This window comes from Lagenorhynchus albirostris, chromosome 6 (genome assembly GCF_949774975.1).
Source record: "Lagenorhynchus albirostris chromosome 6, mLagAlb1.1, whole genome shotgun sequence".
Classification (NCBI taxonomy): Eukaryota; Metazoa; Chordata; class Mammalia; order Artiodactyla; family Delphinidae; genus Lagenorhynchus; species Lagenorhynchus albirostris.
The window spans coordinates 109,337,435-109,365,288 of record NC_083100.1 but is presented as its reverse complement, the minus strand read 5'-3'; the positions used below and the strand labels follow the sequence as shown (position 1 = coordinate 109,365,288).

Sequence of the window (27,854 nt, the reverse complement as noted above, 5' to 3'; positions counted from 1 at the left end):
CAACATTGTAGATCAACTGTTCTTCAACTAAAGAAAAAAGAATTCTATTCCTAATTCTTCAGCTCCATCCACATTTTTTTTTTTTTTTGGCGGTACGCGGGCCTCTCACTGTCGTGGCCTCTCCCGTTGCGGAGCACAGGCTCCGGACGCGCAGGCTCAGAGGCCATGGCTCACGGGCCTGGCCGCTCCGCGGCATGTGGGATCCTCCCGGACCGGGGCACGAACCCGTGTCCCCTGCATTGGCAGGTGGACTCTCAACCACTGCGCCACCAGGGAAGCCCAATCCACATATTTTTGAAAGGTTGCTTTTTTGTACTCAGGGCATCACACAGTGACAGAGTGTAACAGCTGCTCTTTGTTGAGCAGTTGGAGTTTTCCTACCTTTGCGTATATTCTTTCTAATCTGTGTGACACCCCCTTCAAGTGGTACAGAGAGCCCCTTGATTATAAATGGTACACCTCCACTCCAGGTATATAAGTAGAAAGGGGGATTAATTGGCTCGGGTAACCGAGGGGTCTTGTTTCGTCCCCAGGCACACAGACGCAGCGTTGGCCTCCGCTCTACCCCGACCTCTGCTCTGCCGCCTTCTGCTGGCTTCCCGCTTCCCTCTTAGGCTGGGGCCGCCCTTCTTTGGGCTGCAGCAGTGCTAGGCTGCCCTCCACCTGGCCCCAATCCTGCAGAAAGACAGGCTCTGCCGTGACTTAGGTGGCAGGTGGGGCAGAGCCTCTGGGTCCCGCCCAGCCCCGAGGCAGGACTGTGGTTACAGGGGGGCGTCCCCCAGGTCTGTCGGAGCTGGCAGTGGAGGAGGGCTGCCTTCAGATGATCCCTGTTGGTGGGCAGTATCACCCTTTTTTCACAGACAGGGAAACAGGAGCCAATTTTCATTCTATTAAACTTCTTTTTATTTTACTTTAATTAATTAAATAAAGTGGAAGCAGGTTTATTTAGAGAGATACACGTTGCATAGGCAGAAGGCGGACTCCGTTTTTAAACCCCATTTTCAGCTTCGAGGTTGGTCTTGATGGAGGTGTAGGCCGGTGGCCGGTGGCCCGTGGCCCTGCGGGGGGACAGGCTCACTGCCCAGCGCCTGCTGTGCGTTCCTCCCCTACGAGGCCGGCCGCGGGCTCTGCCGCGTCTCTCCTGAGCTGGTAGCTGTAGAGCAGCGGCCAGCAAGTTCTCCATCCGACGCCGAGGAAGAAGCGCGCCCTGACCTGAGCGGGGAGGGCTCATCAGTTGTCCCTGGCGGTGCCGGTGTCGGCACACCTTTGCTCTGGGTCCCCTCACCTCTCCTGTCCCTCTCCAGCTTCTGATCGTGTCTGCCCCAGTTGCTTCCCCTTTTCGCTCCCTTCTTAGGGGATGAGTAAGCCTGAACTGAATTTCCTCTTGTCGTCCCATCTTGGCCCCCACCCTCTCTGCTGGCTCATCTGCTCTGCAGGCGTCGGGTGGACATGCGCACGGCCGAGGGGGTGGAAACTCATCCTCGGCGTTGAGCTTGCCCGTGCTTCAGCTCTGCTTTTCTGTGATGGACAGTGGTGACTGCAGCCGTAACACACTCTCAGCACCCTCGTCACTCCCGTCGCGCCGTGTCCGGTTTTGTTCTGTGAAATGTGCCAGTGTTTCCCGCCAGGTTAAAGTTTTTCTGCGCCTTGTGCTCTGAACTGCTTAAAAAGCATTTCTTAATTTTGTACACAGGGCAGAGGAAGTTTTGTTTCAGAATATGGATATTGAAGGGTGTTCGTCACTGAGCACTGTTAAGCAGGACTGGTCCTAGTTAGTACTGATGCCGAAAGCTCAGCTTCTCTGTGCACCGGTGCCGAATCCAATCCCAGCGACAGAGTTCTGGGTGAAGCAGAAAAGAATAGCTTTATTGCTTTGCCAGGCAGAGGGGGACACCGTGGGCACCTGCCCTCAAAACCGTGTGTCCCAAGCTGGGAGAATTTGATGAGGAGTTGTTTAGCAGTAGTTCAAGGATGGGGTTGCTGTTCTAATCCGCCCTTTGGAACTCAGGGAAGGTCATGGAGGCTGGAGTCTTGCCTACAAGAAACGGGCGACAAAAAGGCTTTCATGCCCAGAAGCCCCTCAGGGTCCTTCTTGGTTTCACTGCTGGTCCATACTGACTGGATTTGGGGGGGTACACTTACCCCACTCCCCATATTTTGACGGAGAGGAGTGTAGGAACTTTGTAGAGAAACAGCCTTTTACCCAGCCACCTGCTGCACACGGTGTGGTTTGCACCTTCATGCCTCTCTAGGCACCATCCAACTTTGGTTAAAAGTCAAAGCTGGTGAGGACAAATGGATGAGAAATACAGTTTGGATAATGAGCAAAGTAACTTTTCATAAGTCTTCTGATCCATGAACATGAGCTGTCTTTCCATTTATTACGTCTTTAATTTCTCTCAATAATGTTATGCAGTTTTCAGCAAACATGCTGTAACGTAACTTGTGTTAAAGTTACTCCTAAGTATTTTTTTTTCCTTGATGTTCTTGTTAATTGCTTTCTTAATTTCATTTTTGGATTGTTCATTGCTGATGTATAAAAATACAATGGATTTTTCTATTTTGGTTTAATATTCTGCGACCTTTCTGAACTCATTTATTAGTGCTGATAGTTTTTTTAGTGAATTCCTTAGAACTTTCTATATACAAGATTGTGTCATCTGTGAATAGAGATAATTTTAGTTCTTCCTATTTGCTAATTGTCCTGGCTAGAACCTCTAGTACAGTGTTGAATAGAAGTGGTGAGAGTAGGCTTCTTGTCTTTTTCCTCATCTTAGGGGGAAAACATCTAGTCTGTCACCATTAAATAAGATGTTAACAGTGTGTTTTTTGTGTTTTGTAGCTAGTCTTCATCAGGTTGAGGGAGTTCCCTTCTAGTCCCTGTTTGTGGTGTTTTTAGCATGAAAGGCTTCTTCCCCCCCCGCCCCCCGCCCCAGTATTGTCAAATACTTTTATTGTGTCTACTGAGCATGTGTTTTTGTCTTTTAGTTTATTAATATGATGATTAAATTAAGTTTTATATATTAAACCAACATTCCATTCTTGGGATAAATCCTGCTTGGCCATGGTGATAGTTTTTTATATGTTGCTAACTTTGGTTTGCTGATACTTTGTTGAGGATTTCTATGTCTGCAGCCATAAGAGTCACTGATGATTCCATGTTTAAGAAATTATCTTAATTAAGTACTTTTCTTAAGTAAGCAAAGGCGTGTTGTAAGAATTAAATAACGCACAGAAAGTACTGAGCGCCGTGCGTAGCACACAGTGGCCGGTTTACATGAATTGCTCTTTTTGTGTGGTGGTCGTTTGTTATCACAACTCGGATCCTAGCATCTTGAGTCAGATGCACATAGACTTGAACCCTGGCTCCACCCCCTCTTAGTTATTAACTGTGTGACTCTAGGCACTTGTACCTGGCTGCGTTAAGATTTTCCGCCTTTAACGTGGAGTCATGATAGTGCTTCCCTCTTAGGGTGGTCGGGCGCATTTGATGAGAACAGGCACAGCCCCAAACACGGCCTGGCACGCAGGTGTGTGCAGACCCAGGTGTGCATTCACTGTCGCTGCTTTTAGACACATGACTGCAGTGGTGTTATGAGGGTGAAAGATTTGAAATAATCGAGCTGTCTATAAGCGATTGATCAAATGTTACATATGTGAGCAGGGTGATAGTAGTCTTCAAAATGGATTAGACAGATACAGAAAAAATATCTACTAAATATCGGTAGTGGGCAAAACAGTTTTTGTTGCATATGTGTGTGCATAATGGTAGGTTTATGCATGCATTGAAGTCTGGAAATGCATATATATCGTTGTGAACAGTTTAATTTTGGGGGGTTATGATTGATATAAGAGGGCTTTGACTTGTAATTTTTAAATAGGTATATATGTTTTATCAGAAAAAAGGAATAAAGATTTCTGACTGGTAGGACATCAGGAAGGTTAAAAAAACATTTAGGATTGTATTTACCTTACTTTCTTCATTTTCCCTCAGATATTGTCAGACTTCGTTTGACTATATTATCTAATGAAGCCTTATACATTTTTAAAAGCAGTAAAAGCTTCTGAAAAAGATACGTGAAGAATGGTTTGCATCCATTCACAAGTTTTGACTTCTTTCCTGCGGACTGCCAGAGTTAAGTATCTGATTGCCCTACTGTGTGTTGGCCCAGGCTCTGTGGTAGGTGTTAGGGATTCCAGAAGAATGTGTCTGCTCCAGGGACAGAGAGACAGAACAGATCTGCACACAGCTCATCACAGGGGGAGTCGGAGTAAAAGGCAAGACGTGTATGGCTGTGCAGCCCAGAGCAGGACAGAGCCGGGGAGGCTCGCAGAGGATGGTGTGTTCAGGATTACACAGGAGTGTGTTTGGTGTATGGGGCCGTCAGCCATGGCTTAGAGCTGTGACAGATCAAGACAAGATATTCGGGGATATTTACGGAAAGCAGCCTGCCTTTGGGCTTATTATCGTGTCTCCGTGCAGCCTTGTCTTGGGATTGCTAATTATGCTCCAGTTACCAGGCTGCCACATTTCTCATTCCCTTGGAGGAGAATTTCAGTAACAGGGAGTGGGCGAAGCTGAAAGCCTGTTGGGGTATCAGCTTCCACAAAGTGACCCTGACACAGGGAGTTAGTTGTCTTTATAAAGAGAACGAACGAGGAACTTTCTCCCCGTTGGACCTGCGTGGGTCACAGCCTGCCTCAGGGGAAAAAAGAGGAAAAGCTTGGAGGTTTAGGTTCCGGCCTCCCTGGCAGATGGACAACGGGACAGACACCTCCTCTTAGTTTCTGTGACATTTTGTTCGTCCTCATAGATGAGTGTATACATTTTCTAAACGGACAATATGATCCAAAACTTGTAATTCCAAGTTCTAAACACCAAACTTGAAGTCAGTCTTTAGACTGATATGTTTTTCTGCCACTCCTGGACCTGAACCTCGAGTCACAGTGCCGTGCTATGGTCTGTGTGGTGACTTTTGACCTAGAGTCTGTGTGTGGCTTGTTGCTTTGTATCACCCCCGATCCAGCCTGGTTACAGCTCAGTCCTGAGGCTGCCGGGGCTCTGCCGGCCCTTCCTTAGGGGGTTCAGAATGTGGGTCAGTTCAGGCCGATGGAGGGACTGCTTCTGCCCCGGCCTGTGCCGGCCCTGGCCGCTCGCCAGCCTCTGTCCAGCATCTGGACCACAGTTGAGGACTTCAGCACAAGTTCACAGACTTACTCAGCCTTGAGAACTAGGCTGGTTTGCTGCTAAGTCCACGAATGACTGTGTGTGCTCTCTGGACTTTTAATTTTTTCAAAAGGTTCTCTTCTGTGTTTTAAAATCTCTATTGTATCAACAGTTCTTTGGGGCATGCTGTTTTACTGCTGTTTTTCACTTCACGATAACTGCCTGCTAATTGGGTTACCAGGAGTGGGGTGATTGAGAGTTGGATGAAAATTAGCGTCACACTGTAGAAGTTTCACGCGTTATTTTTAAATGTCTTGTCCCAATGCTGTAAAAGGGGGAATGGAACTGGGGTGATTTTTAAGAGATTAAAGGAACCGAAGGCGCCAATGAGCTTATGCCAGGTTTCTACCCCAGGCTGTCACATGGGAGAAGTGACCCTCAGAATGACAGTCTTTGCAGTGGTGCCAGGAGATAGAATTAATTATTTCTTTGGGCTCAGGGAGAACCGATCCTTCTCTAAGAACGTTTTCTGTGTAACAGATGTTTTCTTAATGTGTGAAAAGTTTTAAGTTGATGTAATAGCAAAAGCTTGCATAGCTAAAAATATTCATTCTCACACATGTGTTTGCCTTAGTTAAAGCTCTAGAAAAAGAGGCTGTATTCTAACAGATGTCTGCTTAGCTGAAAAGCCTAAAGAAAATGGGAATTTAAGTGACTCGTAGAGTTCAGTATGGATTGATTTAGTTGAAAGATACTGAAACATATTAGACCCAGAGACCACGAGACCCCTCACCCTGGACTGGATCCCGAGTGTGTCTCCTCTGTGACCGAGTGCGGTGGCAAACACAGCTCATTTGTCCGGGTCGGGAACGGCACCTTCTACATAAGAGAAATTTAACCCCAGTTAACTGAAACTGGGTACCTTTCTGAGAGCCTAACCCCCTTTTGGATTTGATTTTAATTTCTGGGTGTCCCAAAAGCTGGGAACCAGAGGGCAAACTTATTTTTAGACGGTGTGTTAGTTTTCAAATAATAGGTTCAATTGACCTTTATCCTCCAGACACCTCTCTGGGCAAATGTAACCTGGTAAATGACTACACCCTCGTTCCTGTTCCCCTGAATTTCTAACTCAGATAGAAAAGGTGAATTACTTTCTCTGTTAGCACATGGATCCCATGAACAATCATGTAATCTTGCTGGTGCAGCGTCGTGGTGATGGGCACGCGGTACTGCGCTTTTAGGTTGGGACAGGTGATTTGACCCCTGCACTGGGTTCTAAGCCTTGTGAGTTCGGGGTGTTTTCTATGTGCGTGTTTGCTTTTTATAGTTTCTGTTTAGCTGTCGGGCTTTCAACTGTCACTTTTCATTCACATCACTGTGCTTAACTCCTGTGTTCCATCCCCCTTTCTCGCTATTTCTCTATTTAGTTGCTTCTAATCTGTTTAGAAAATTCAATAAGTAAGCCCGTTAGATTTGTTTCCAAAGGGGAAGTAAAGAGGCTGAGTCGGGACTGTTGGAGCTCAGTTTTAAAAAACCTCCCACTGGCTGCCTTTCCCCCTTCCCTTCCTTGGGGGCCGTTTCCACGCCGACACTGGTGATGAAGCAGCTGCGTCCTCGGTGCAGCGGACGTAATGTGACATCTGCAGTGAACGTGGACAAGTTGTGATTAACTTTTAAAACTACAAGCTCTTTGAGGACGAATCTGAACCGCTTCCATTCTCTTCATACTTGCCCAGTTTTCTGTGTGGCGTCCCTTACAGCAACATATATCCTAACCGCCTGGATAGCCACATGCCGACATAGATGCTTTCTCTGGCCGTGAGGTTATCCTCCTGTAACATGAGAATATAAAAAGAATGGGGACCAAATGTTGAGTATTTTATTTCTGCCTTAAATAATCAGTTATCTTTTACAGTAGTTAAAATACGAGAAGAAAGTCTTATATTTATCCACATATTTACTATCACCAGTGATCTTCATTTCTTAATGTAATTCCAAGTTTCCATTTGTTACCATTTTCCTTTTGCCTGAAGATCTTCAGCATTCCCTGGAGCGCTGGTCTGCTGGTGATAAATTCTGGTTTTGTTTGTCTGAATAAGTTTTAATTCAGCCTCTGTCCTTAGAAGATACTTTTGCTGGACGTAGAATTCTAGGTTAATACTCCTTTCACCAGTTTCATTCCGCTGTCTTTTGGCACACGTGGTTTCTGATGAAAGCTGTTGTCATTTTGTTCCTCAGTATCTAATGTGTCTTTTTCCCTCTGGCTTCTGCTGGCAGTGCAATTTCACGTGTGTCAGACTGCTGGGTATCATCCTACAGATCTCTGAGACTATTCCTCTTATTTCTTTTCTTCTTCAGGCTTTTCTTTTTTTTGTCTCTATGCTTAATTTGGGTTAAATTTTATTGCTGTGTGTTTAAATTCTCTCATTTTCCCCTTCTTTTGCAGTGTCTAATCTGCTTTGAATCCCATTTCAACGATATTTTCATTTCAGCTACTGTGTTTTTTTAATTTCTAGAAGTTCCATTTGGTCCTTTTAAAACACCTTCCTTTTCGCTCATTATGTCTGTGAGTTCCTTTACTCCTTGACCACAGGTGTAGCAGTTTTAATGTTCCTGTCTGCAGGTTCCATCATCTCTGTCATTTCCTAGTGGGTCCCTATTTTTTGACGTTTTTCTCTCCTGATTATGAGCCACATTTCCCTGCTTCTCATCTGTTTATGAAGTTTTGCTTAGATGTTGTGTGTTGTGACTGTTACGTTGTTGAGCGTCTGCGTTTTGTCGTAGTCCTTTAAAGAATGTCATGCTTTGTTTGGCAAAGCAGTTGAGTTACTTGCAGATCTGTCTACTGTCCTTGAGACCTGGCCCCACTACTAGGCTTGCTCTCTCTGGGGTCTCTACTGAATGCCTCCAGTGAGTCACCGAGAGCACCCCAGCTCTGGTGCTCGAGCATCTTCCTACTTTGTGTGGACTTTGGGGGTTGTTCAGTTTACAGTCTCCTGGCCATTTTTTGCCCTCCCTTAGGGCATCTCACTCACACGGCGTGGCCCAGAGCTTAAGGCATGCCTGGAGCTCTCTTTCAGTGTGGCTCTCTCTTTTCCAGCCCTCGGCCCTGCCTCTCCCAGCTACCTGGCCCCCCTGGAGTCTGGTCTTCATTTTCTCCACTTAGCAAGGCTGTCAGGCTCCCTGGCTGGGTGGCCTGGGAATTGTCTCCAGGCAGGAACTTGGGGTGATTGTAGAGCTCACCTTGTTTGTTTCCCTTCTCTGAGGCATCTCAGCTCTGCACTGCCTGTCGTCCTGTCTGAAAGTAGTTGTTTTACATATTCTGTCTGGTTTCTCTTAAGAGGTTAGGTCCTTGCTAATGCATCATCGCTGCAAGTGGAAATTCCAGGAATTCCAGTGAAATCGGCCCATTGAAAATAATTCTCAATAACAACGCATTTCTACATGGCATGCCTGCCTGTGTTAGAAAGACAAAGCTAAACACAATTTATACGCGTTTTTGAGTGAAGCATAGCCGTGGCCGTGTCCCCCACTCACTATTAACCTTCCCCACAGCCCGGGGCTGTCACTGTTCTCAGTGGAGTAATGACACAGCCCCGCAGCGTGGCCGTGTCACGACAGCGGTCCACATGCTCTCGGGGCTCCTGTCAGTGCCCAGTGGGTGACCTCGTCCTGTACTTCAGACCAAGTTTTACTCTTGCAGCGGCCTTGTCAGTGTGCTCTGCAGTGTAAGAATCACTTCTGAATCCACGTGGGAAGTCTGTGCTAATAGACCACTGGACGCCTGAATCAGCAAGACCTTGCTGTATGGATTACAGCACAGCTTGCCCAGGCGATGGGGAATGTAAAGGCGTGTTGAGGGGAGCTGTTTGCACAGGGATCTGCATTTGTGAGGATGTGGTTCCTCCCTCCCTGACTGTTGAATAAAAGAAGCCCTGTGATTTGAAGGGGATTGTTGGTGAGGTGTAAGGAACGTTAGGGTCCTGAGTAGACACAAGACTTGGCTGTTGATAGTTCAGCTGAGAAGCAACTAGAGCAAGAAAAACAGCTTATTTGTATCTGTTTTTTGGTCAGCAATTATTTACTTCAGACTTTCTGGTAAAAATCTAATGCCCGTTTTCAGAAATCATGAATATTGCCGGCTATGGACGTCAGTTTTCTTTTTTTGTTTTTAATGACTCCTAAGTTCTTTGTTTAGCCCCCTGAATGACCCACACGTGCTCTGTATCGTGAGAGCTTTAATTTTTGTGCCATCAGAATGCTGTTCATAAGTATGTTCATTTTTATAAGCCCAAAGATGGTTTTCTTTTTTTAAATTTTGAATGCAACTTGAGGAATATTGGTTGGATTTCCTGCTGTTTAGAACATTTAGAAGTTAATGAACTTATGAAAAAATGCTCAACTTCACTATGAGAGGAATGCAACAGTAAAGAAAAGGCTTGCCTTTTTTTTTTTTTTTATATTCAGCATTGGCAAGGGTGTGGCAAGATAGGCCCTTCTTTGAATTTCCAGGAAAAGTATGTATTTATATGAGGTTTCTGAAAATAAGGTTGGCTGTACCCATCAAAAACTTTATTATACTCTTTGACCCAGTAATCCTTCTTCCAGGAATTCTTTTTTCCTTAAAATTATTAGAAGTTCAAACAAAGATGCAAGTAGAAAGGTATCTGTTGCAATATTATTTCTAATGGTAAGTTATTAGAATCACCCTAAATGTCTAACAATGAAAGTATTTTTCATTTGTGCCATTTTCCAGTTGCAAAGTACCATGGAACCGTGAAAATGGTGTTTATGAAGAATGTTTCATCATGTGGTAAAATGGACGTATTTGAAATACACAGTATCCAAAAATGAAATATATTTAATGTTAACTATTTAAAAAATGCATGAGAGAATGGTCATAAATATGTCAGATTGTTAAAGTATGCTCCTAGGTGGTAGTTTTATGAGAGGTTATTTTCTTCTTTATGGTTTTCCAGAATTGGGGTGGAGAGCATTCCAGATGTGTGAAAGCAAACAGGATGTTTGTAGCTGCATTCTGGACTCAACTAAGGCTTTTTTCTAGACCTGGATGGGCACCTCAGGTTCCAAAAGAGTTGGCAAGCCATTCATCTCTAAGACTAGTTGCTGTTTTCAGTTCAGGTGAAAAAGTACTTAAAAATGAAAACAAAAAACGATGTCTGTGCTTATTCTTCAGATAAAAATTTTGATGATGAGGATTCTGTGGATGGTAATAGGCCTTCTTCTGCCAGCTCTACGTCATCCAAAGCTCCAGCAAGCTCCCGCAGAAACGTTGGAATGGGGACTACCCGCAGGCTCGGCTCATCCACTCTTGGATCCAAGTCTTCAGGTAGGACCGAGCCCAGTGTGGTACCGCGGGGTCAGCTCTGCCGACGTTTAAAACCAGACGTGCGTGATACTTGCCTTGTGCGTCCTTAAGAGGTGAAGTAATCCTGTTGGCAGTACACTTCCACTGGCTCTTCTTGAATTAAATTAGTTCTCTGCTGTGGATGCTGATAAGCTGATAGGCTGTAAGTCTGAGCTGCTGTGTTGCCACATTTGCTGAGGCAGAGCCTCTGGGCGCGTGAACCCAATACAGAGTAGAGCGCGTGGTACCCTGATGGCCTCGGGCTCCAGCCATGCCTGACACTACCAGGGGGCCTTTCAGCCAGTTGCTGTGTATCAAGACGAGACTGTCCGGGCTTCCCTGGTGGCGCAGTGGTTAAGAATCCGCCTGCCAGTGCAGGGGACACGGGTTCGAGCCCTGGTCCGGGAAGATCCCACATGGCACGGAGCAGCTAAGCCCGAGCGCCACAACTGCTGAGCCTGCGCTCTAGAGTCCACGAACCATAACTGCTGAAGCCCACGAGCCACAACTACTGAGCCCGCACGCCTAGAGCCCGTGCTCCGCAACAAGAGAAGCCACCGCCATGAGAGGCCCGTGCACCGTAACAAAGAGTAGCCCCTGCTCACCGCAACTAGAGAAAGCCAGCGCGCAGCAGCAAAGACCCAACACAGCCAAAAATAAATAAATAAAATTTAAAAAAAAGAAAAGACTGAGACCGTCCAGAAGTCAGATTGTACCTTATGTCTTTAAAATGTATTTTGTTGCTGTAGGGATGCCGAATTAGTGAATGGTAAGGATTAGCTCCCTGAGGCTTTGAACATTGATTTATAAGGATTTCTTCCCTAATCCCCCTGCTATCCCATCCCCCAATTTAGGCAGTTTTGAGTCCTTGTTATAGACAGGTTTCATTTGGCTGTCACATTTTAAATTTACATGCAAATTACCTACTTTAAAAAAATGCTATTGAAGTATAGTTGATTTACTATAGTTGTGTAAATTTTTTACCTCCAAAAAACTCACATAGCTGCTGCTCTTAGAACCGCGCTTACTGTCAGCAGTGGGCTCGTGGCTCAGCCAGCTGAGCTGAGGTAACGCCGAAGTGAGGACCCGCGTTAGGACGCCACCTCCTCCTGCTGGCCTTTCTTGCTCTCTGCAGCAGCCCCGGGCGGCATGTCCTGACTCAGCGGCTCAGCGCCCACGTAGCCTCTGCACAGCGTCTCTGCACAGCGGGAGCCGTGCTGGCGGCAGAGGGAAGAGCTGGGCTCGTTTCTTACGTTTGTGTTGCTCTTCCTAGTTCTTTCTAATCCTTTACTTTTTGGTTCCTTAAAATTTTTTTTTGTTGTTGTTAAAGAGCTTAAATTCATACAACATGAAATCAACCATTTTAAAGGTAACAATTCAGTGGCATTTATTATCTTCACAGTGTTGAGCAACCACCACCTCTGCCTGGTTGCAACACAGTTTCATCCCTCAAAAGAAGACCCTATCCCCTTTAAACAGTTCCTCCCCGTTCCTTCCTTCCCCAGCCCATGTTTTGTCTTTAGGCATTTAGCTATCTAGAAATTTCATAGAAATGGAGGCATCCAATATGCAGTCTCCTGTGTCTGGCTCCTTTCCCTTGGCATAATGTTTTTGAGGTTCATCTCTGTTGGAGCATGTATCAGTACTTTTTTTTTAAAAAAAATTAATTTTTGTCTGCGTTGGGTCTTCGTTGCTGCGCACGGGCTTTCTCTAGTTGCGGCAAGCGGGGGTTACTCTTCATTGCGGTGCGCGGGCTTCTGATTGCAGTGGCTTCTCTTGATGCGCAGCACGGACTCTAGGCGTGCGGGCTCAGTAGTTGTGGCTCGTGGGCTCTAGAGCGCAGGGTCAGTAGTTGTGGTGCACGGGCTTCGTTGCTTCACGGCATGTGGGATCTTCCCGGACCAGGGCTCGAGCCTGTGTCTCCTGCATTGGCAGGCGGATTCTTAACGGCTGCGCCACCAGGGAAGCCCTGAACAATCTTCCTAATGTGTTTTCTTGATCCGTTTTTGAGTAGCATCCGTTCCATAGACGAGGCTTAGAAATTTTCTGTGGCATCAGACCACTTCTTTTCCTTCCCTTCCCTCACTGTTCCCCTTGCACAAACCCGACCTGTGTAGATTGTGCAGCGGTACCAACCCTGTCTTCCCCTCAGACCTGATCCTGTCCTTTTCCGTTTCGTCTAACGCCATAGTCGTGAGTTTCCCTGTTGGCTCCCCGTCAGATGCCTCGGGCCCAGGGACTGTGCTTGGCCCACGAGTCCTCTTCGGTATGTGGTGCCAGGCCTCACACAGAGGAGTGCTCAGCTCAGCACCCATCTGCTCGGTGGGACGCAGTCCTAACCTAAAGCAGACACAGAGCACCACTCACAGTGTGTTACTGTTGTCTGTGTGTAGTTTGCTTGTGAATGCAGAGTAATAGTCATCAAGAGTGATGACACGTATTTACCACTGTAACGAGTTGTCTTTAAAGCCCTTTCTGTCTAGGTGGTCCATGAGCACCTCAAACTCCAGATAACTTGTCTGGTAAGAAGCTCTAGAAAAGCACTTGGACTAATCAATATAAATCATTAATGAGGGTTACAGGGATGACTGTAGATAACCATTTGGAAACCTTTATTATGAAGAAAAAACATCTGATAAAATGTCACATGATTTTCATACGTGAAGTGACGCTCATGTTAGCAAACAGAAAAAGCTTCCTCCCAAATGATAGCAATTATAACAACTTTTAAGTAACGGAGTATCTTACAGCAACTTCGTGGGGTCAACTTGCAACTGACATGTACATGAAAAATTGACAGTTATCATGAGTTAAAGGAAATGAAAATGTTTTTTTCCTTTTTTCTTTCGAAATAATGTTTGGAGACCAATATGAAGTTGAGATGAAACTGTTAAATTCTTTAGAACTTATTTGAATGTTTCACAGAATTGCTAGATTCCTAACAATGACATAATTTCATTTATTCCCTGAAGAATTAAAATTTCTATTATATGTTTATTTGGAATCTTTGGAAAGACTTATACATTAATACAGTATAAACCATCTAAATCCTTTAACGGCTAGACTGGCCCTCCTTAAGCAAGTAGTGTCTTTAAATGGTTTTAAGCTAACATACGTTACACTGTAAAATTACTATACTTTATCTTAATATTGAAAGTCTATAATGCTTGTCAATGCCACAAAAACTCTAAACTTAAGACTTAAAACATAGTTACAAATCTTCCAAAATATAATTTTGATTTTGTATCTTCAGACCCCTCCGATGCACACTGTTTACATTTTAAAAATTGATCTTTTTTATAGCTGCAAAAGAGGGAGCTGGTGCTGTTGATGAAGAGGACTTTATTAAAGCATTTGATGATGTGCCTGTAGTCCAGGTGAGTGAGGATGTTTCGTTTGGTTAAAAACGAGGATGGGCTTATGCTTCAAGTTTCACTTTTCAAGTGTGCGACGCGCGGAGTTTCTTACTAGGTAGGGTAATTCTGACTGTCAAGCCCACAGGAGATCTGAGGTTGCAGACCAGGAAAAGAAGAGCGAAAGTCACGGCCCAGGATGACCTTTCAGTAAGAACTGAGAGAAGTAGCTTGCTCCTGCAGTGAGTGTGTGGGTTAGGTCACCTAAAAGCGGGGGAAATGAGGGATTAGGTTAGAAGAGAGAACAAAGAAGCATGCTTATGTAGGATTTTCCTCAGAAAGAAAAGTTTGTAAAGTTGAAGGATTTGGGTGTCTGAAAACTACAAAACATGGTTTCACAAAATCTTAGTTTATTCCATCTTGATGCTCCCCTTGTTAAGTACCACCTGACAGATGCGGCAGAGTTGATTGACAGAAGCTGGGGTACAGCCACACTTTTCAGACTGCTTTGTGCCTCAGCACTGTCTCTTGTTGATCGGGGCTTGTGCTACATCAGGTGTCCGTGCTCTGGATTCCTACAGCGCTTAATGTCTGTGTGAATCCCTTGTCACCTGCTGCTTCGTTGCCGTGTGTGTGTATAAAGCAGGTAACAGGTGTTTTAGGCTCAGGACCATCCTTACGTCCTTGACCTTCCCAGCATGCCTCACTCTTGGTTGTTTTTGGTTTTTTTCCCCCCCTCACCGTCTTATGAGTAATATGTGAGGATAAATGAGAGAGCAGACCTGAAAGTATTTAAAGTTGCAAGTACAGACGTACTTGCTGTATCGCGCTTCGCTTTGTTGTGCTTCACGGATACTGCGGTTTTACAGACTGAAGGTCCGTGACCACCCTGCGTCGAGCACGTCTGTTGGTGCCCTTTTTCCAGCGGCATTTGCTCACCTCGTGTCTCTGTGTCACATTTTGGTAATTCTCACAATATTTCAAACCCTCCATCAGCAAAAAGATTACAGTTCACTGAAGACTCAGAGGATGGTTAGCATCTTTTAGCAAGAAAGTATTTTTAAATTAAGGTACGCACGCTTTTTTTTTTTAAGACATCATGCTATTGCACAGTTAATAGACTACAGTCTAGGAGACCAAAAGAATTCGTGTGACTTGCTTCATTGCGGTATTCACGTTATGACAGGGGTCTGGAAGCGACCCGGCAGTGTCTCCGAGGTCTGCCTGTATAATGTGGTGTTACAAAAAACGCTAAGAGTAATCAATGACTTGTGCATCACTGCCGGTTCCCCAGTGGGCTTTTTTCTCTTTTGTACGTGAAATTATCTGTTAACTTATAGTAAAGCCATATTTGAGGCAAGGTTATCCATACGTGGGCATCGGATCTAGTCGGTATGCATTCAGAGCAGGAAGGAAGCTCAATCTAAGACAAACTTGACTAGATGTTATCTTGAAGGCCCTTCTGAAAAATTTCTTTTACTGGGCTTACTAAGTGCCCTTGACTTCAGGTAATTAAGGAATAATCTTTGTTTATTCTGTAAATTTTCTCCTATTGATTGTAAATTAATTTTGCTTACAGATTTACTCCAGCCGAGACCTTGAGGAGTCCATAAACAAGATTAGGGAAATATTATCTGATGACAAGCATGATTGGGAGCAAAGAGTAACCGCTGTAAGCCACTGACTGTGTGATTACATTTGCATTCGATATTTACACGGTGTGAATACTTTGTTATGAAACTGGGGTGCAGCTCTGATGAATTTTAAGCAGTAAATATTTTAAATATAAGCTTCCATATTTACACGTCGCCTTTTTAGTAGATTACTTCACTTCTGTTCTTCAAACATGCCAGCTTCTATCTTTTTGTGTATCCTGTACTTTTAGCAGAGCCCTACTGTGGTACGACCGCCGCTCCTACGACCTCAGTAAAGATGTAGTTCTGTGACCATTGGCCAGGAAAGCGGCTTTTTAGTGACATTTTCAGTGTGTGTCTCTCTATCCCTTGCTTTCTTCACAGCACTTCTGCTCCCTCTGTTTTTAAAAGTGGATTAATGGGGCTTCCCTGGTGGTGCAGTGGTTGAGAGTCCGCCTGCCGATGCAGGGGACACGAGTTCGTGCCCCGATCCGGGAAGATCCCACATGCTGCGGAGCGGCTGGGCCCGTGAGCCATGGCCGCTGAGCCTGCGCGTCCGGAGCCTGTGCTCCGCAACGGGAGAGGCCACAGCAGTGAGAGGCCCGCGTACCGCAAAGAAAAAGAAAAAAAAAAAAAAAAGTGGATTAATGAAAAGAAGTGGGCCGAACATTAAAGTGCAGGGGCATTACGTGAAGGCGTGTCTTTTCTGAGGAGAGCGATCATGCGTTGGTTGTCTGGCAGGAAGAGGGCTGGGAACACTGCTGTGTGTCTGTTTTGGATGCACACTGGCCCTTTAGTAAAGACACAGTGGCGCGTACTGTGCAAAGGCTGTAGCGTCGCTTCTTCCTATGATTCACTGAGTGAATGGCGGTTGGAGTGGGGTGCGGGGGAAGGTGAGCTCAGGGAAGGAGCTTTTACAGGCTACAGTGAGGGTTTAGTTACTCTATCCTTAGCATCACAGCATGTGTAAGTCACTAAACTGTTGCCCATTAAAAAGTACGCTTTACAGAAGAATTGTAATCCATTTATCACAGACACTAATTTTAAAAATTACTAGTTCTTATTTATGATACCTAGATATATCAGCAGCTATTTAGTTGGCTGAATTCTTTTTGGAAAACTCTATCATTTAACTTTGATATTGATCTCTAATATTTGATGGCTTCTGTTGTTTTGTATATTCTGTTCTAAGCATTGTTTTGTCTGTCTCTTCGTTTTCTCCATCCCCTTAGCTAAAAAAGATTAGATCTTTACTTTTGGCTGGTGCTGCTGAGTATGATAACTTCTTCCAACATTTGCGTCTTTTGGACGGAGCCTTTAAACTATCGGCTAAGGATCTGCGCTCTCAGGTAGTGCGGGAGGCTTGTATCACCTTGGGGTAAGGATTGCGATGCTCCCGATTCTCACATCATAAAATAGCCTCATGACGGTGCTTCAGAGATGGTTCATTGAATACGCCCACTGGGTTTCTTTCACGGAACTTTCAACTGGTCTCCAAGACCCATTCCAGTTACGCTTCTGTTAACACTTTTACAATAGTTCCTGACCAGTTATGTTAAGTCTGACAGATTTTAAATTTTATTCAGTGACTTAGCTCTGAAGCCTCTATTTTAAACTTGAAGCAGTTATTAATAATATGAAAAAATGAAATTTTGTAAACTGTTTTCCTCAGCTTTTTCACTGATTTTGCTGGCAGGTGATAGCATAATTATTAGAATGTTTGTTTCTAGAAGAGTACTGTAGCTATAAGGTTAAAGGCATGTACTGCGGGGAAATTTTTTTTTATCCTCACTAAACCTGTATCAGTATCTAAAACTTCTGTCTTAGAAAATATGTTAGAATATCAGAGCAGCAGCAATAGTAAGGTGGCTTTGCAGCTGTTTAAAGTTTTGACCTGAGACACTGAAGTGTGAATGTTGTATGTTAAAAATAAAGAAAAAAAGGGGGTGAAAGAGCTTTTTCATATTTGTGTTTAATTAGTATATGACTAACTTGTTTTTTGCTATTTTAAGAGTCATTAGTTGGAAGTGATTGATTTATTTAAAAAAAAATAGCAAACTCTTGGGCTAGTGGCTATTTGCGAAGTCCTCTATATGCACATTGGAAGTATTTGTAGAGTATTTTACTTAGACCTTTGTCCTTTATCCTTAGATAACTTTACATGAAGGCTCTAAAATGTTAAGAGGGTTATGTGCTACACTGTTGGAAAGAACTATGACTTCAGTTCAGTGTTCATTTCTGGTTATAGGCACCTGTCATCAGTGCTGGGGAACAAGTTTGACCATGGAGCTGAAGCCATTATGCCAACGATCTTTAATTTAATTCCGAACAGTGCCAAAATTATGGCCACCTCTGGTGTTGTAGCTGTTAGGTTAATCATTCGGGTGAGTGTGCTTTGGGGCCGTACATAGACTAAGCAAGTGGTAAATATTGCTGGTTGATAAGCACTTATCAGAGACATTTTTCATTTGAGTGATTATGTACATGGAATAATACCGTACGTACAACATTGGCCTTTTTACCCCACGTAACTATCGCACATGAGCCTTTTACGTTCCCTAGTGTGAACTGTGGGTGTGATGTATAGTTACTGAGGTGTTGCTCATCCACCGTCATTGGTTTTAAACATTTGAACACGGGTGTCTGCTTCTGAGTTTATACTCTGTTCTTTATGTGTCCAGGTATCACTTCTGTTCTTCTCTTCCCAGCTGTTCCATTTTAGGTATTTGTGCTTGTGGTTTTGTTATTCGCCTGACATTTTATTTAAATAATTGTACATAAGCCCAGAAACAAAATGTTATCTTCAGTTAAGTTTTCAAAACACTCATTTACTTAAATCCAAGTAATTAGCCAAGTAATTTACGTGCAGATTTTCAGTAAAACCTAATAGTTCACAAAGGCTTAATAAGTTCTGCGCATCACCTTCTCCCCACTGTCAAGTCCCTTTTCCCCAGAGGCAACCCTTGAAACTGGGTCTTGATGTTAACTGAAATCTATCCAGAATATTCGTGATTACTGTGGTTGCTTACTTCATATTATTTGTAGTTCTTACTGTTTGCACTGCCTACTTCAGGTATTAAACCAAAAGCCGTTATCAGACATTTCTGTTGAAATAGTATTAAACTATATTGGCCTGCTGACTGCTTTTTACTCATTCAGATCTCTACTGCTCAGGTAATTTAGACTTCATACCAGTGATTTGTTTTGATTTGAGACTGACTGACTTGTCATCACGTTGCCTGTTTTGGCTCTGTAAATTCTGTCGTGCCCTTTGGCAATATCCAATGAAAGTCTTTCTCCTTTTTAAACTCAGTGAAATTCTAATCTGAATATGCAGGTGCTTTAGGTAGGTTAGTAAAGAAGTGGTTGTCTTAGCTCTGCATTTTCAAATGTTCGCCTCTGTTTTTTGTTCTTTTCCGCAGCACACACACATCCCTAGGCTAATACCCATCATAACAAGCAACTGTACCTCCAAGTCTGTCGCCGTTAGAAGGTGAGTTTTTAAAGAATTTTTCTCATTAGTTTTGAATTGTTTAAAAACCGAAACAAATTTCAAATTTACCTCCATGCAAAAAACTTTATGTTTGAAATGGTTAATATGATTTACGATTGCTGTGACAGATGCCTTTGGACTGAAGGCTCATGATCTCAGTTGTCTGGAAAGCTAATTTGGAAGGCCTGTTACTTCTGTCTGTGTGTGTAGTGTGAGAGCGAGTGTGTGTGGGGGTTATGTGGGGGGGGAGTGTACCCCCTGCGCATTTTCTTCCTGCGATGGTGCCCCTGCCTCTGTCATTGGTCTGCCCCATTCCCTGAGTGAAGGCCATGGCTGCCCGCCTGGAAGAAACATTGTGCAGATCAGCGGCTGTTCTTTATATTAACCTAGATGCGCAGGGGGTGTGTGTTCGCGGCTTCTGACGTGACTCCTGGCGCTCTGAATCCGGACCGTGCTGTCCTGCTGTCGCAGTGACTGCACGTCGCCCCTCAGATTTATCACCACAGGCTAGAACTGCTAAATGCCGGGGACCGCAGTGTGACCCCCTGAGCTTCTTGTGTTGAGGGGAGGTAGGCCCTGAAGGTACAGCCTGGGTGGCCCGCGGGGGCTTTGTCTTGGGTCCTGCCGAGCTGCCCCAGCCCACGTGTGGGATCAGGGCTCTGTGCTTCCAGCTCGGATCTGTGGGTCTGGACTGGTGACTCAGAGGCTTTCGAGTCCTAAAATCTGTGGACCCTCTTCCCAGGAAAGTGTAGCTACACAGAAGTTTTGTGTAGGTTTTCAGAGGATTCATGGACTGAAGCCTTCGGCAGACTAGGTCAGGAGCTTTGTGGGGTAAATGAACGGCCGGCCGGGGCAGCAGGCAGCCTCTCGGCCCCGTTCCTGCGGTTCTGTGTCTTGATCCAGCCCAGGAGAGGGCCCTTCACTCCAAGGCGTCGAGCCCAGCCGCCCCTTGGCCGCCCGCTGTTCCTCTCCTTTCCTGGGCTGTCACGTTGGACCCACCAGGGTTTCACAGGCGGGGGGATCCTTCCAAGCATGAGGCGGGCCCCATCGCCGTTGTGTTCCCAGCCACATGGAAGGCAAGGGAGAAAAGAGGGGAACGAGCCAGCTACGTAAAGCCAGGGAGAAAGACGCGTTCTCCTTCCCCCGAAAAGGCTGACTGTTCCAGCAGCGTGGCTCGGTGGACTGTCGCTGACCCACAGTCCAGCCGCCCTCGGGGGCAGAGCAGCTCCGGTCACCCCCCAGCCCCCCAAGGCCAGCGCCTGGCCATCGAGGTGCAGGCTGGTGGGGGACTTCCCACGTGCTGGGGAGGGAGCTGTTCTGCAGGTTCTCAGTCACTTCGGTAGAAGGGGCTTGACGCTTGGTGGAAGCTCAGTGAATGGCAGCCATCCTAAGAATTTTCTGCTGTGGTTATATTGTCACTGTTGATTTGGGTTTCCATGAGCAGTTTGGAAAGTGTGTTTGCTTTGGGCAAGGCAGTTCCTCTGGTGAAGCGACACATCTCTGTGGGGAACGTTACAGGATATTTAGCATATCAGCCAACTTGGGCTGCTGTAACAGAAATACCGTGCGCAGGGCGGCTTACACGACAGGCGGGTATTTTCTCACCGCTCTGGAGCCGGGAATTCTGAGGTCAGGGTCCGGCAGGGCTGGGTTCTCATGGAAGCAGCTTGCAGGTGCAGCTTTCTTGCTGTGTCTTCGCGGCGGCGGGGGCCGGGGAGCGCCCTCCTTAAAGGGCCACTAATCCCGTCAGGCGAGCATCACTCTCAGGACGCCCCGTGAACCCCACTGCTTCCCCAGGGCCCTGTCTCCAAATACCATCATACTGGGGGTTAGGGCGTCAACATAAGAAACTCAGGCGGTAACACTTCGGTCCCTAGCATTTAACAGTTCTAGCCTGTGGTGCTGAATTTGAGTAGTGACGTGCAGTCACTGTGACAGCAGACATGCCACCCCCTTCACCGGCTTCCGAGCCGCACACCCAGACTGGCGTTCCTGTGTTTAGTCAGAGCCATGTGTCTTAATGCTGAAAGGAGTACTAGGGACCATCTGGGCCCAGTCCCTCTGCCTTCAGGAAGGAAAAGAGAGCCAGAGGGGGCAGTGTAACCAAGGCAGTGCGCTTTCTGTCCTGTATTCAACCTGTCGCTAGCTTCACTTCATAGAACTTGTAAGAAATGGATTGCCCAATCTCCCTGCCTTTAAGAAGTTTATAATTTAGTTGGGGAGATTAAAAACAATAATGCAAAGCAGTGTAAGCGTGAGTTGCAACGTACGTATTGTGGATTTAGGAATTCAGAGGGCAGTGATTAAAACTAGCTGATATATTCCCTAGAAGCCTCCTAGGCAAGTTAAAAAAGACCGAGCTGCCCTATGAATGAGGAGTACGACTCAGTGAAGAAAAGACAGAAGTTCTAAGCAGATGTGCTTAAGTAATGCAGAGTGTTTAAATAATGCCAACATCGATGTACTTCTGTATATGATTTTAGCCTTCTAAAAAGTTGAAGACAAAACCTAATTTACATGGGATATTTTCGATGAAATAGATTGTTCTGAAACACATTGAAGACAAGAATTAGCACTAAAGATGGCTGGATTCACTAAGAAATAAGTAAACGTAGACATATGCATACACACATAAAGAGACAAGGGAAGTCCACACCAGGAAATGACATGGACAAAGGGCAGAGGTAGAGTGACCGTGGCCTGGGCTGGGGCGGGGGGGTGGGGGACAGTGGTGGTGAGAAAGGGTGTGGGCAGAGGTCAGTGTCTCTCCTTGGAGAAGATTTGTTTCGCCGACCGCTCCCCCGGCCCCCACTATTAGCAGCAGCCCTGGGACTGAGCTGTGCAACTCCCCTGAGCCCTCTGAAGCCCCTGTGCTCCCGGCACATCACGTGGTAACGGTTCCTTGTCTGTCTTGCTCGGTGGATCGTGTCTCGGTTACCATTGTATGGCTGGCATCTAGCATAGGGGAAGGGTTTATTCAAGATTTACTGAGTGATTAATCGTGTGGATTCTGAGGTTTTGAGTTGGGAAGATCATGGGAAAGAAAGTCTGATCGTTAGAGAAAGATTGCCTTCTGATTTATTTCCTTGAGTGGGTTCCTTAAGTCTAATAATATTTATTCCTACAAAGATAGTTATCCTGGAATTTAGAAAAAGGAAATGATGACGAGGTAGGACCCGAAGTGGTGATATAATCCAAAGGAGATGAGACCAGCATTGTTTTTGTGTACAGATCAGACCAAGAAAGGTCACAGAAGTGAGAAGAAAGGATGTTGAAAGGTTGCAGAGAGGAAAATGCCAAGTAGCTAGAGAAAAATCTGTTTTAAATACTTGGCAGGAAAATTGGCTAAACACTTTGTTTTCCAGGGTATGTTTTACTTTCTTTGTACAAGGCATTCTTTGGAATTAATGCAAAGACTAATTCCCTGATTCTGTAATGCACTCAGATCTTTTGTGCACCTGTAGCTCCTGTATTAATGTATCATTTGAGGTGGAATAAAAACCAACAACAGTGATACACCCTTTCAGTAAGGTTGCCGTGAAGCCCAAGTTTCTGATTTGAAGGGAACTCTCCTGTATCTTGTCCCTATAACTTTGTGATTTTTCTTCTGGACCACCATGGGTGCTTAATTATTTCGATCTGCTTTGGTTTTCAGTCAGTTCTGATTCCATCTTTATGTTCCATTTTTTGAATCATAAAAAAAATAGAAGATGGGACTTCCCTGGTGGTCCAGTGGTTAAGACTCTGCACTTCCAGTGCAGGTGGTACAGGTTTGATCCCTGGTCCAGCAGCTAAGATCCCACATGCCTCGTGGCCAAAAAACCAAAAAAAAAACCCCATAAAACAGAAGCAACACTGTAACAAATTCAATAAAGGCTTTAAAAATGGTCCACATCCAAAAAAAAAAAAATCTAAAAAAAAAAAATAGAAGAGGGTTTCCCTGGTGGCGCAGTGGTTGAGAGTCTGCCTGTCGATGCAGGGGACGCGGGTTCGTGCCCCGGTCCGGGAAGATCCCACATGCCGCGGAGCGGCTAGGCCCGTGAGCCATGGCCACTGAGCCTGCGCGTCCGGAGCCTGTGCTCCGCAACGGGAGAGGCCACAACAGTGAGAGGCCTGCATACCGTGAAAAAAAAAAGAAAAAAATAGAAGAAATTTATCAATTATAAAAAGTAGTGTTGAGTCACTTAAGAAAAAAGCTTTTATTTTCATTAACATACAAATGACTAAGTTACATATTTTTCTCTTCACAATTTTCAGGCGCTGTTTTGAATTTTTAGATTTACTTTTACAAGAATGGCAGACACATTCACTGGAACGGTGAGCATCTGAGTTGCTGGTTTTCCCTCTGAACTGAATCTTGAGATTTAATATCTCAGCGAGTGGTCCAACCCACTTTTTACAAGAAGTGAAGGAATCCAAGTGTTTATTTGCGCGATTACTGGTGTTATTTCTCCTGATGCTGATGTGAGGAGTGAGCTCCATTGACTGTCACGTTAGCCTTGAGGTGTGACCCGGGGTGCCCCGGGACACTGCACGGCCAGGACTCACTCTGCAGTGGCTCTGATCTGCTGCCTGGCATCCTGTCAGTCCCAACGAGTTAAAAAAGGTTTAAAGCTGCTCTTAGTAGGCGAGGGGTATCTTTGAAAATCCTTAAAGGAATTTCACTCATTTGAAAGTTTTCTTTTTGATCCCTCTGTATCAGAAAGTCAGCAGTTTTCTCTTTATTCAGGCTGGTGTGTGGTAAGTTTCACATCCTCATGATGCAGAATTCTTACAGAAGCTTGCCTCTATTTTGAGGTTCCTTCTTTGCCATTTTTAGTTCCTGTCCATTTTAGGTGCCTGTTATTCTTTCTGAGTTATATTTGGAGCTGATAGATGATGATACTGTGCCACCCGGTTTTTCATGGTGTGTTGTGTAGTTTGTGAAGAACTTTACAACATACTTAAACAGGTTACGAGTAGTGGGAGTTTAACACATGAGTACGCCTGGAGTCCAGTTCAGTCCTGCAGTGCTCAGAGACGAAAAAGCCAGGCCTCCCAGAGGTGGAAGTTCATCTGAAAACACTTTGGATCGAGAAGATGGTCACACATTTAAAAAATGCTTTCTTGTTCTTTAATCGCTTGGGTATTATATCCTCTTTATTTGGTGATAGTTTGGGAATTTAGAGTGGGAAGGTGGAATGAGGGATTGAGCACCGGGGCCAGGTGAGCAGGGCAGGAAAACGTGATTGACTCAGATGTGGCCTCATGTGTTTATTCACTTCCGCTCAGCCTTGCCGCTTGGCAGGTTCTCACCAAATGCCTGCTGGATGAGTGAAGGACTGAGGACTGAGGTGGGGTGCTGGTAAGACTGGTGCCTCGCCTTTGTCCTGTGAAACTCTTCACTCCAGTCATCGCCCTTTTCTTAAAACCGTTCAATATTCAACGAGACAGTTTAACGATTTCTTCTCAGCTAGGGTAGAACGTAACTAAGAGAACACCTGTGTGTAAAACAGAGACATAATTTCATAAAATTGTTCATGTTATGTATGTAGTGGAACTTGAAAAAACATTCTTTAATTACAGAAACGTGATGCAGAGAGTCTCTGCAGTATTAGGATTATTACTAGCCCATTATAATTTCCATGGAAACTTGTTCTGACCATGGAGAAGGAAGGGTTTTGTTGTTTGAGTTCATAAAAGATTGAACTAAGTAAGCATGGCCCGAAATACATCAGCCATTACTTAAAAAAAAAAAAAAAAGTCCCAGGAGAGTAGGGTTATCAGGTGCTTAGGTGGGGAAGGGGTGGGAATAGGTACCGGGACAGAATCGTGAATGAGTTAGCAGGTCTGCGGAGTGTGCTGATTTTCTAGGCTGCGTGTTTGTTGACTCTCTGGGCACAAAGGGCCTATACCTTCCACGTTGCCGTTTGGGAGTTATTTCTCAACACCTGTTTGTATCCGCATAAGACCATATATTGATGATTGTTCCCGCTTTGTCTTCCAAACATCCAGACACATATCAGTATTAGCGGAAACAATAAAGAAGGGAATACATGACGCTGATTCGGAAGCACGGATAGAAGCCCGAAAGTAAGTGTTGGCTGAACACCACTCTCCCGATTCACTACTTTCATGTTTCAGGTGTCCTGTCCAGATCGCCTCATGAAAGCTTATTAAGTCACATGGACATGTTTTGTTAATCAGGACCTTTAAATATGACCCAAAAGGCCATTTCAAAATGTCTCTCTAGTTTTCTGTTTCGAGGGTTGTTGAGTTGAGTGTCCAGGCCTGAAAGGCTGGTACTATTTGAACATAAAGTGGACTGAGGTAGACACAGAAAGCCCATTTTTAAATGTATGAGAAATTGCTGCGTGAGCCGGCACTTGTCTGCGTGCCCCGTGTTGTCTCTCACTCGCTAAGCTCTGTGGGTCCCAGCGGCTTGTTGACTTGCCGTGAAGAATCCCGCTCACGGAGATCCTTTCCCTGGGATCACAGCTCTGCAGGCATCGGCGGGGTGGCGTGCCGGGGCAGTGAGACCCCCAGGAGGGAGGGGGGCTGATCGCAGACCACAGCTCGCTGTCCCCGCTCGCGTTTGGGGCCGTCTGGCCGTCAGGACTGGTTATGCTGCGGCCGTGAGGCTGGGTCTCCACGTGCAGCGCCATCCTGCGGGTGAAGCTGCCATCGTGACCGTAAGTAGCTGAAGCTTGACGCCAAGATGTCCTCCCTCTCGGGCAGCTCAGAGAGAAAAAGAGCTTCCCGTTTTGCCCTGTGGCTGTTTCTCTGCGCTTTCGTAGTCGACCGGCTCTTCTAATTGACACGGGTTAAAGCCAGTCCTTACGTCCTGGAACACCGCGGACTTGCTCGGCTGCACGAGCACACCCTGACCTCGCACTTCCTGCTCCGACTGCTCTCTCAGTTAAGCCGTAGTTCCCTGGTTTCAGAGTGTGTGGAGGACTCCCGCTTGACCCTCAAGTGCTCACTGCAATCTCATGCTGGGAAGTTCCTACCAAAAGAAGGGACATGACGAGCCGTGGCTAAAAAGTAAAAACTAGGAGGAGCGGGTTTGTGAACGGTCTGCGTACGCTGCTCTTCACCCTCATCTTGTATTTGGTGCCTCCACCCCAGTTTTTTCTTGTCCTTTGATCGTAACACAGTACAGGTTTCAAGTAGCTGTGAGCCTCGTCCTGGTTTTCTTTTGTTCTCGTTACCTAAAGCCGTTTTAAGTACTTGGAACCAGGGAGCGTCACATTGCATTTATAAAAGCGTCCATGACCGAGTCCCTCTCGCGTTCTGGGTGTCGTTCTCGTTGGTTCGGCTCCATCTTCCCTGAGGCTCCCAGTCTTGCGAGTCAGGCTCTTTAATTTCCATTTTATCCATTTCATTAATGCGACTGAGAGTCAGACAGCTGGGCCGGAGTCACCAAGGACGGGAGCTGGGAGTGAGGATCCACCAGACCTCCGCGGTTCCCACGCTTCCCCAGGCCGCAGCTGCCGCCGGTCGCAGGAGCTGGCGGTGGGGGGCGGTGGGGGGCGGGGGGGGTCCCTCCCTGACAGCGTCCCGGGTGCATACCCGTTGACAGGAGGCTGCGTGTTTTCCAGGTGTTACTGGGGTTTCCACAGTCACTTCAGCAGAGAAGCGGAGCACCTGTACCACACTCTGGAGCCCTCCTACCAGAGGGCTCTGCAAAGCCACCTGAAGAGCTCGGACAGCGTGGTGTCGCTGCCCCAGTCGGACCGCTCATCCTCCAGCTCGCAGGAGAGTCTCAAGTAAGGGCCCGGCTGTGAAGAATGGGCTGCACGAGCACGCAGACTCTCCCTGTGCTTTTGTCTGTCTGCGTGCCGTTACCATTCCCCCTTAATTCAGGTGGAGGCTGGTGCTGGGGAAGATGCTGTGGGGATGGTGAGAAACGAGTGGCCTGGTCCCTGGTCCCTGGTCCCTGAGGCAGGTAGTTTGTACTTAAATTTACATGGCAGTCCTGGAACACAGTTTTGGAGTAACACAAGCGAGTTGTTCAGGGTGTCTTCTAAGACAATAGAAGCGTTAACTTGGAGACAGCTCTGGAAAGGGAGGGCTTTCAAACCCTGGGACTGAACGTGCTGCCATCTTCTCTCAGTACCTCTGATCCCTGTTGCTGTTTAAGACTTCCCTCCGTGTGTTTGAAAGATAGTCCAAAATATAATGCTAAAGCTTTTCCGAAATCGGGGGTTTATAAGGTTGTGGTCCAAGATACCTGCAGAATTCTGGGAAGCCTGAAGCCATTCTTTATTATCATGTTCTCCCGCTGTAGACTGTATTTGTATCAGTGCAGATACAGTGCACCTTTGATAATTGACAGACGTGTCCCTTTATTTCCAGTCGGCCGCTCTCCGCCAAGAGAAGCCCTACTGGCAGTGCCACCTCCAGAGGTAAGGCGGGCGCCGTGGGGGAGGCCCTGAGCCTGGGGCGGCCTGAGCAGCGGCTGGAAGGGTCTGCGGAGGGCCCGCCGTGCCCCGTGCCTCGTGCTTCCACCGGGCCGGCCGACTTGTCCTCGCCCACAGAGCTGCCGCGGGGGGCGCCTCTGTGCTCTGCGCACTTGCCGGGGGAGCGGGGGCCGCTCGGGATGTTCCGAGCAGCAGGCAGCTGACGGCTGTGGGAGGACAGGAGGGGACGTTCCCGAGAGGGGGAGCGTCCAGCTCGGGGTGCGCCTTCCTGCCACCCTGGCCAGACACGATCGAGTTTTCATTACTTCGCTGCTCACGTGAACTGGAAACGTGGTCCATTTCTGTGGGGTTTATGGTCTCTGATGACGGGGGCTTGCGGAGCTGTGGCCACTTGTCACTTCCTGCAGCATCGGCTGAGCTGTGTCCGGCGAGCAGGG

The 27,854-nt window shown here is 46.2% G+C and overlaps 1 protein-coding gene across 1 annotated transcript in view; it reads left to right on the top strand.

The window, feature by feature from the left end:
• CLASP1 (cytoplasmic linker associated protein 1) overlaps positions 1–27,854 on the top strand; it is a 269,026-nt gene that overhangs the window by 137,919 nt on the left and 103,253 nt on the right. Inside the window, exons 10-19 of the mRNA XM_060153037.1 lie at positions 10,365–10,517; positions 13,839–13,912; positions 15,468–15,560; positions 16,755–16,900; positions 17,771–17,906; positions 18,945–19,015; positions 23,273–23,332; positions 25,010–25,087; positions 26,596–26,763; positions 27,353–27,402. Of these exons, the coding sequence (XP_060009020.1) occupies positions 10,365–10,517; positions 13,839–13,912; positions 15,468–15,560; positions 16,755–16,900; positions 17,771–17,906; positions 18,945–19,015; positions 23,273–23,332; positions 25,010–25,087; positions 26,596–26,763; positions 27,353–27,402 (1,029 nt within the window). The remainder of the gene's footprint in view (positions 1–10,364; positions 10,518–13,838; positions 13,913–15,467; positions 15,561–16,754; positions 16,901–17,770; positions 17,907–18,944; positions 19,016–23,272; positions 23,333–25,009; positions 25,088–26,595; positions 26,764–27,352; positions 27,403–27,854) is intronic.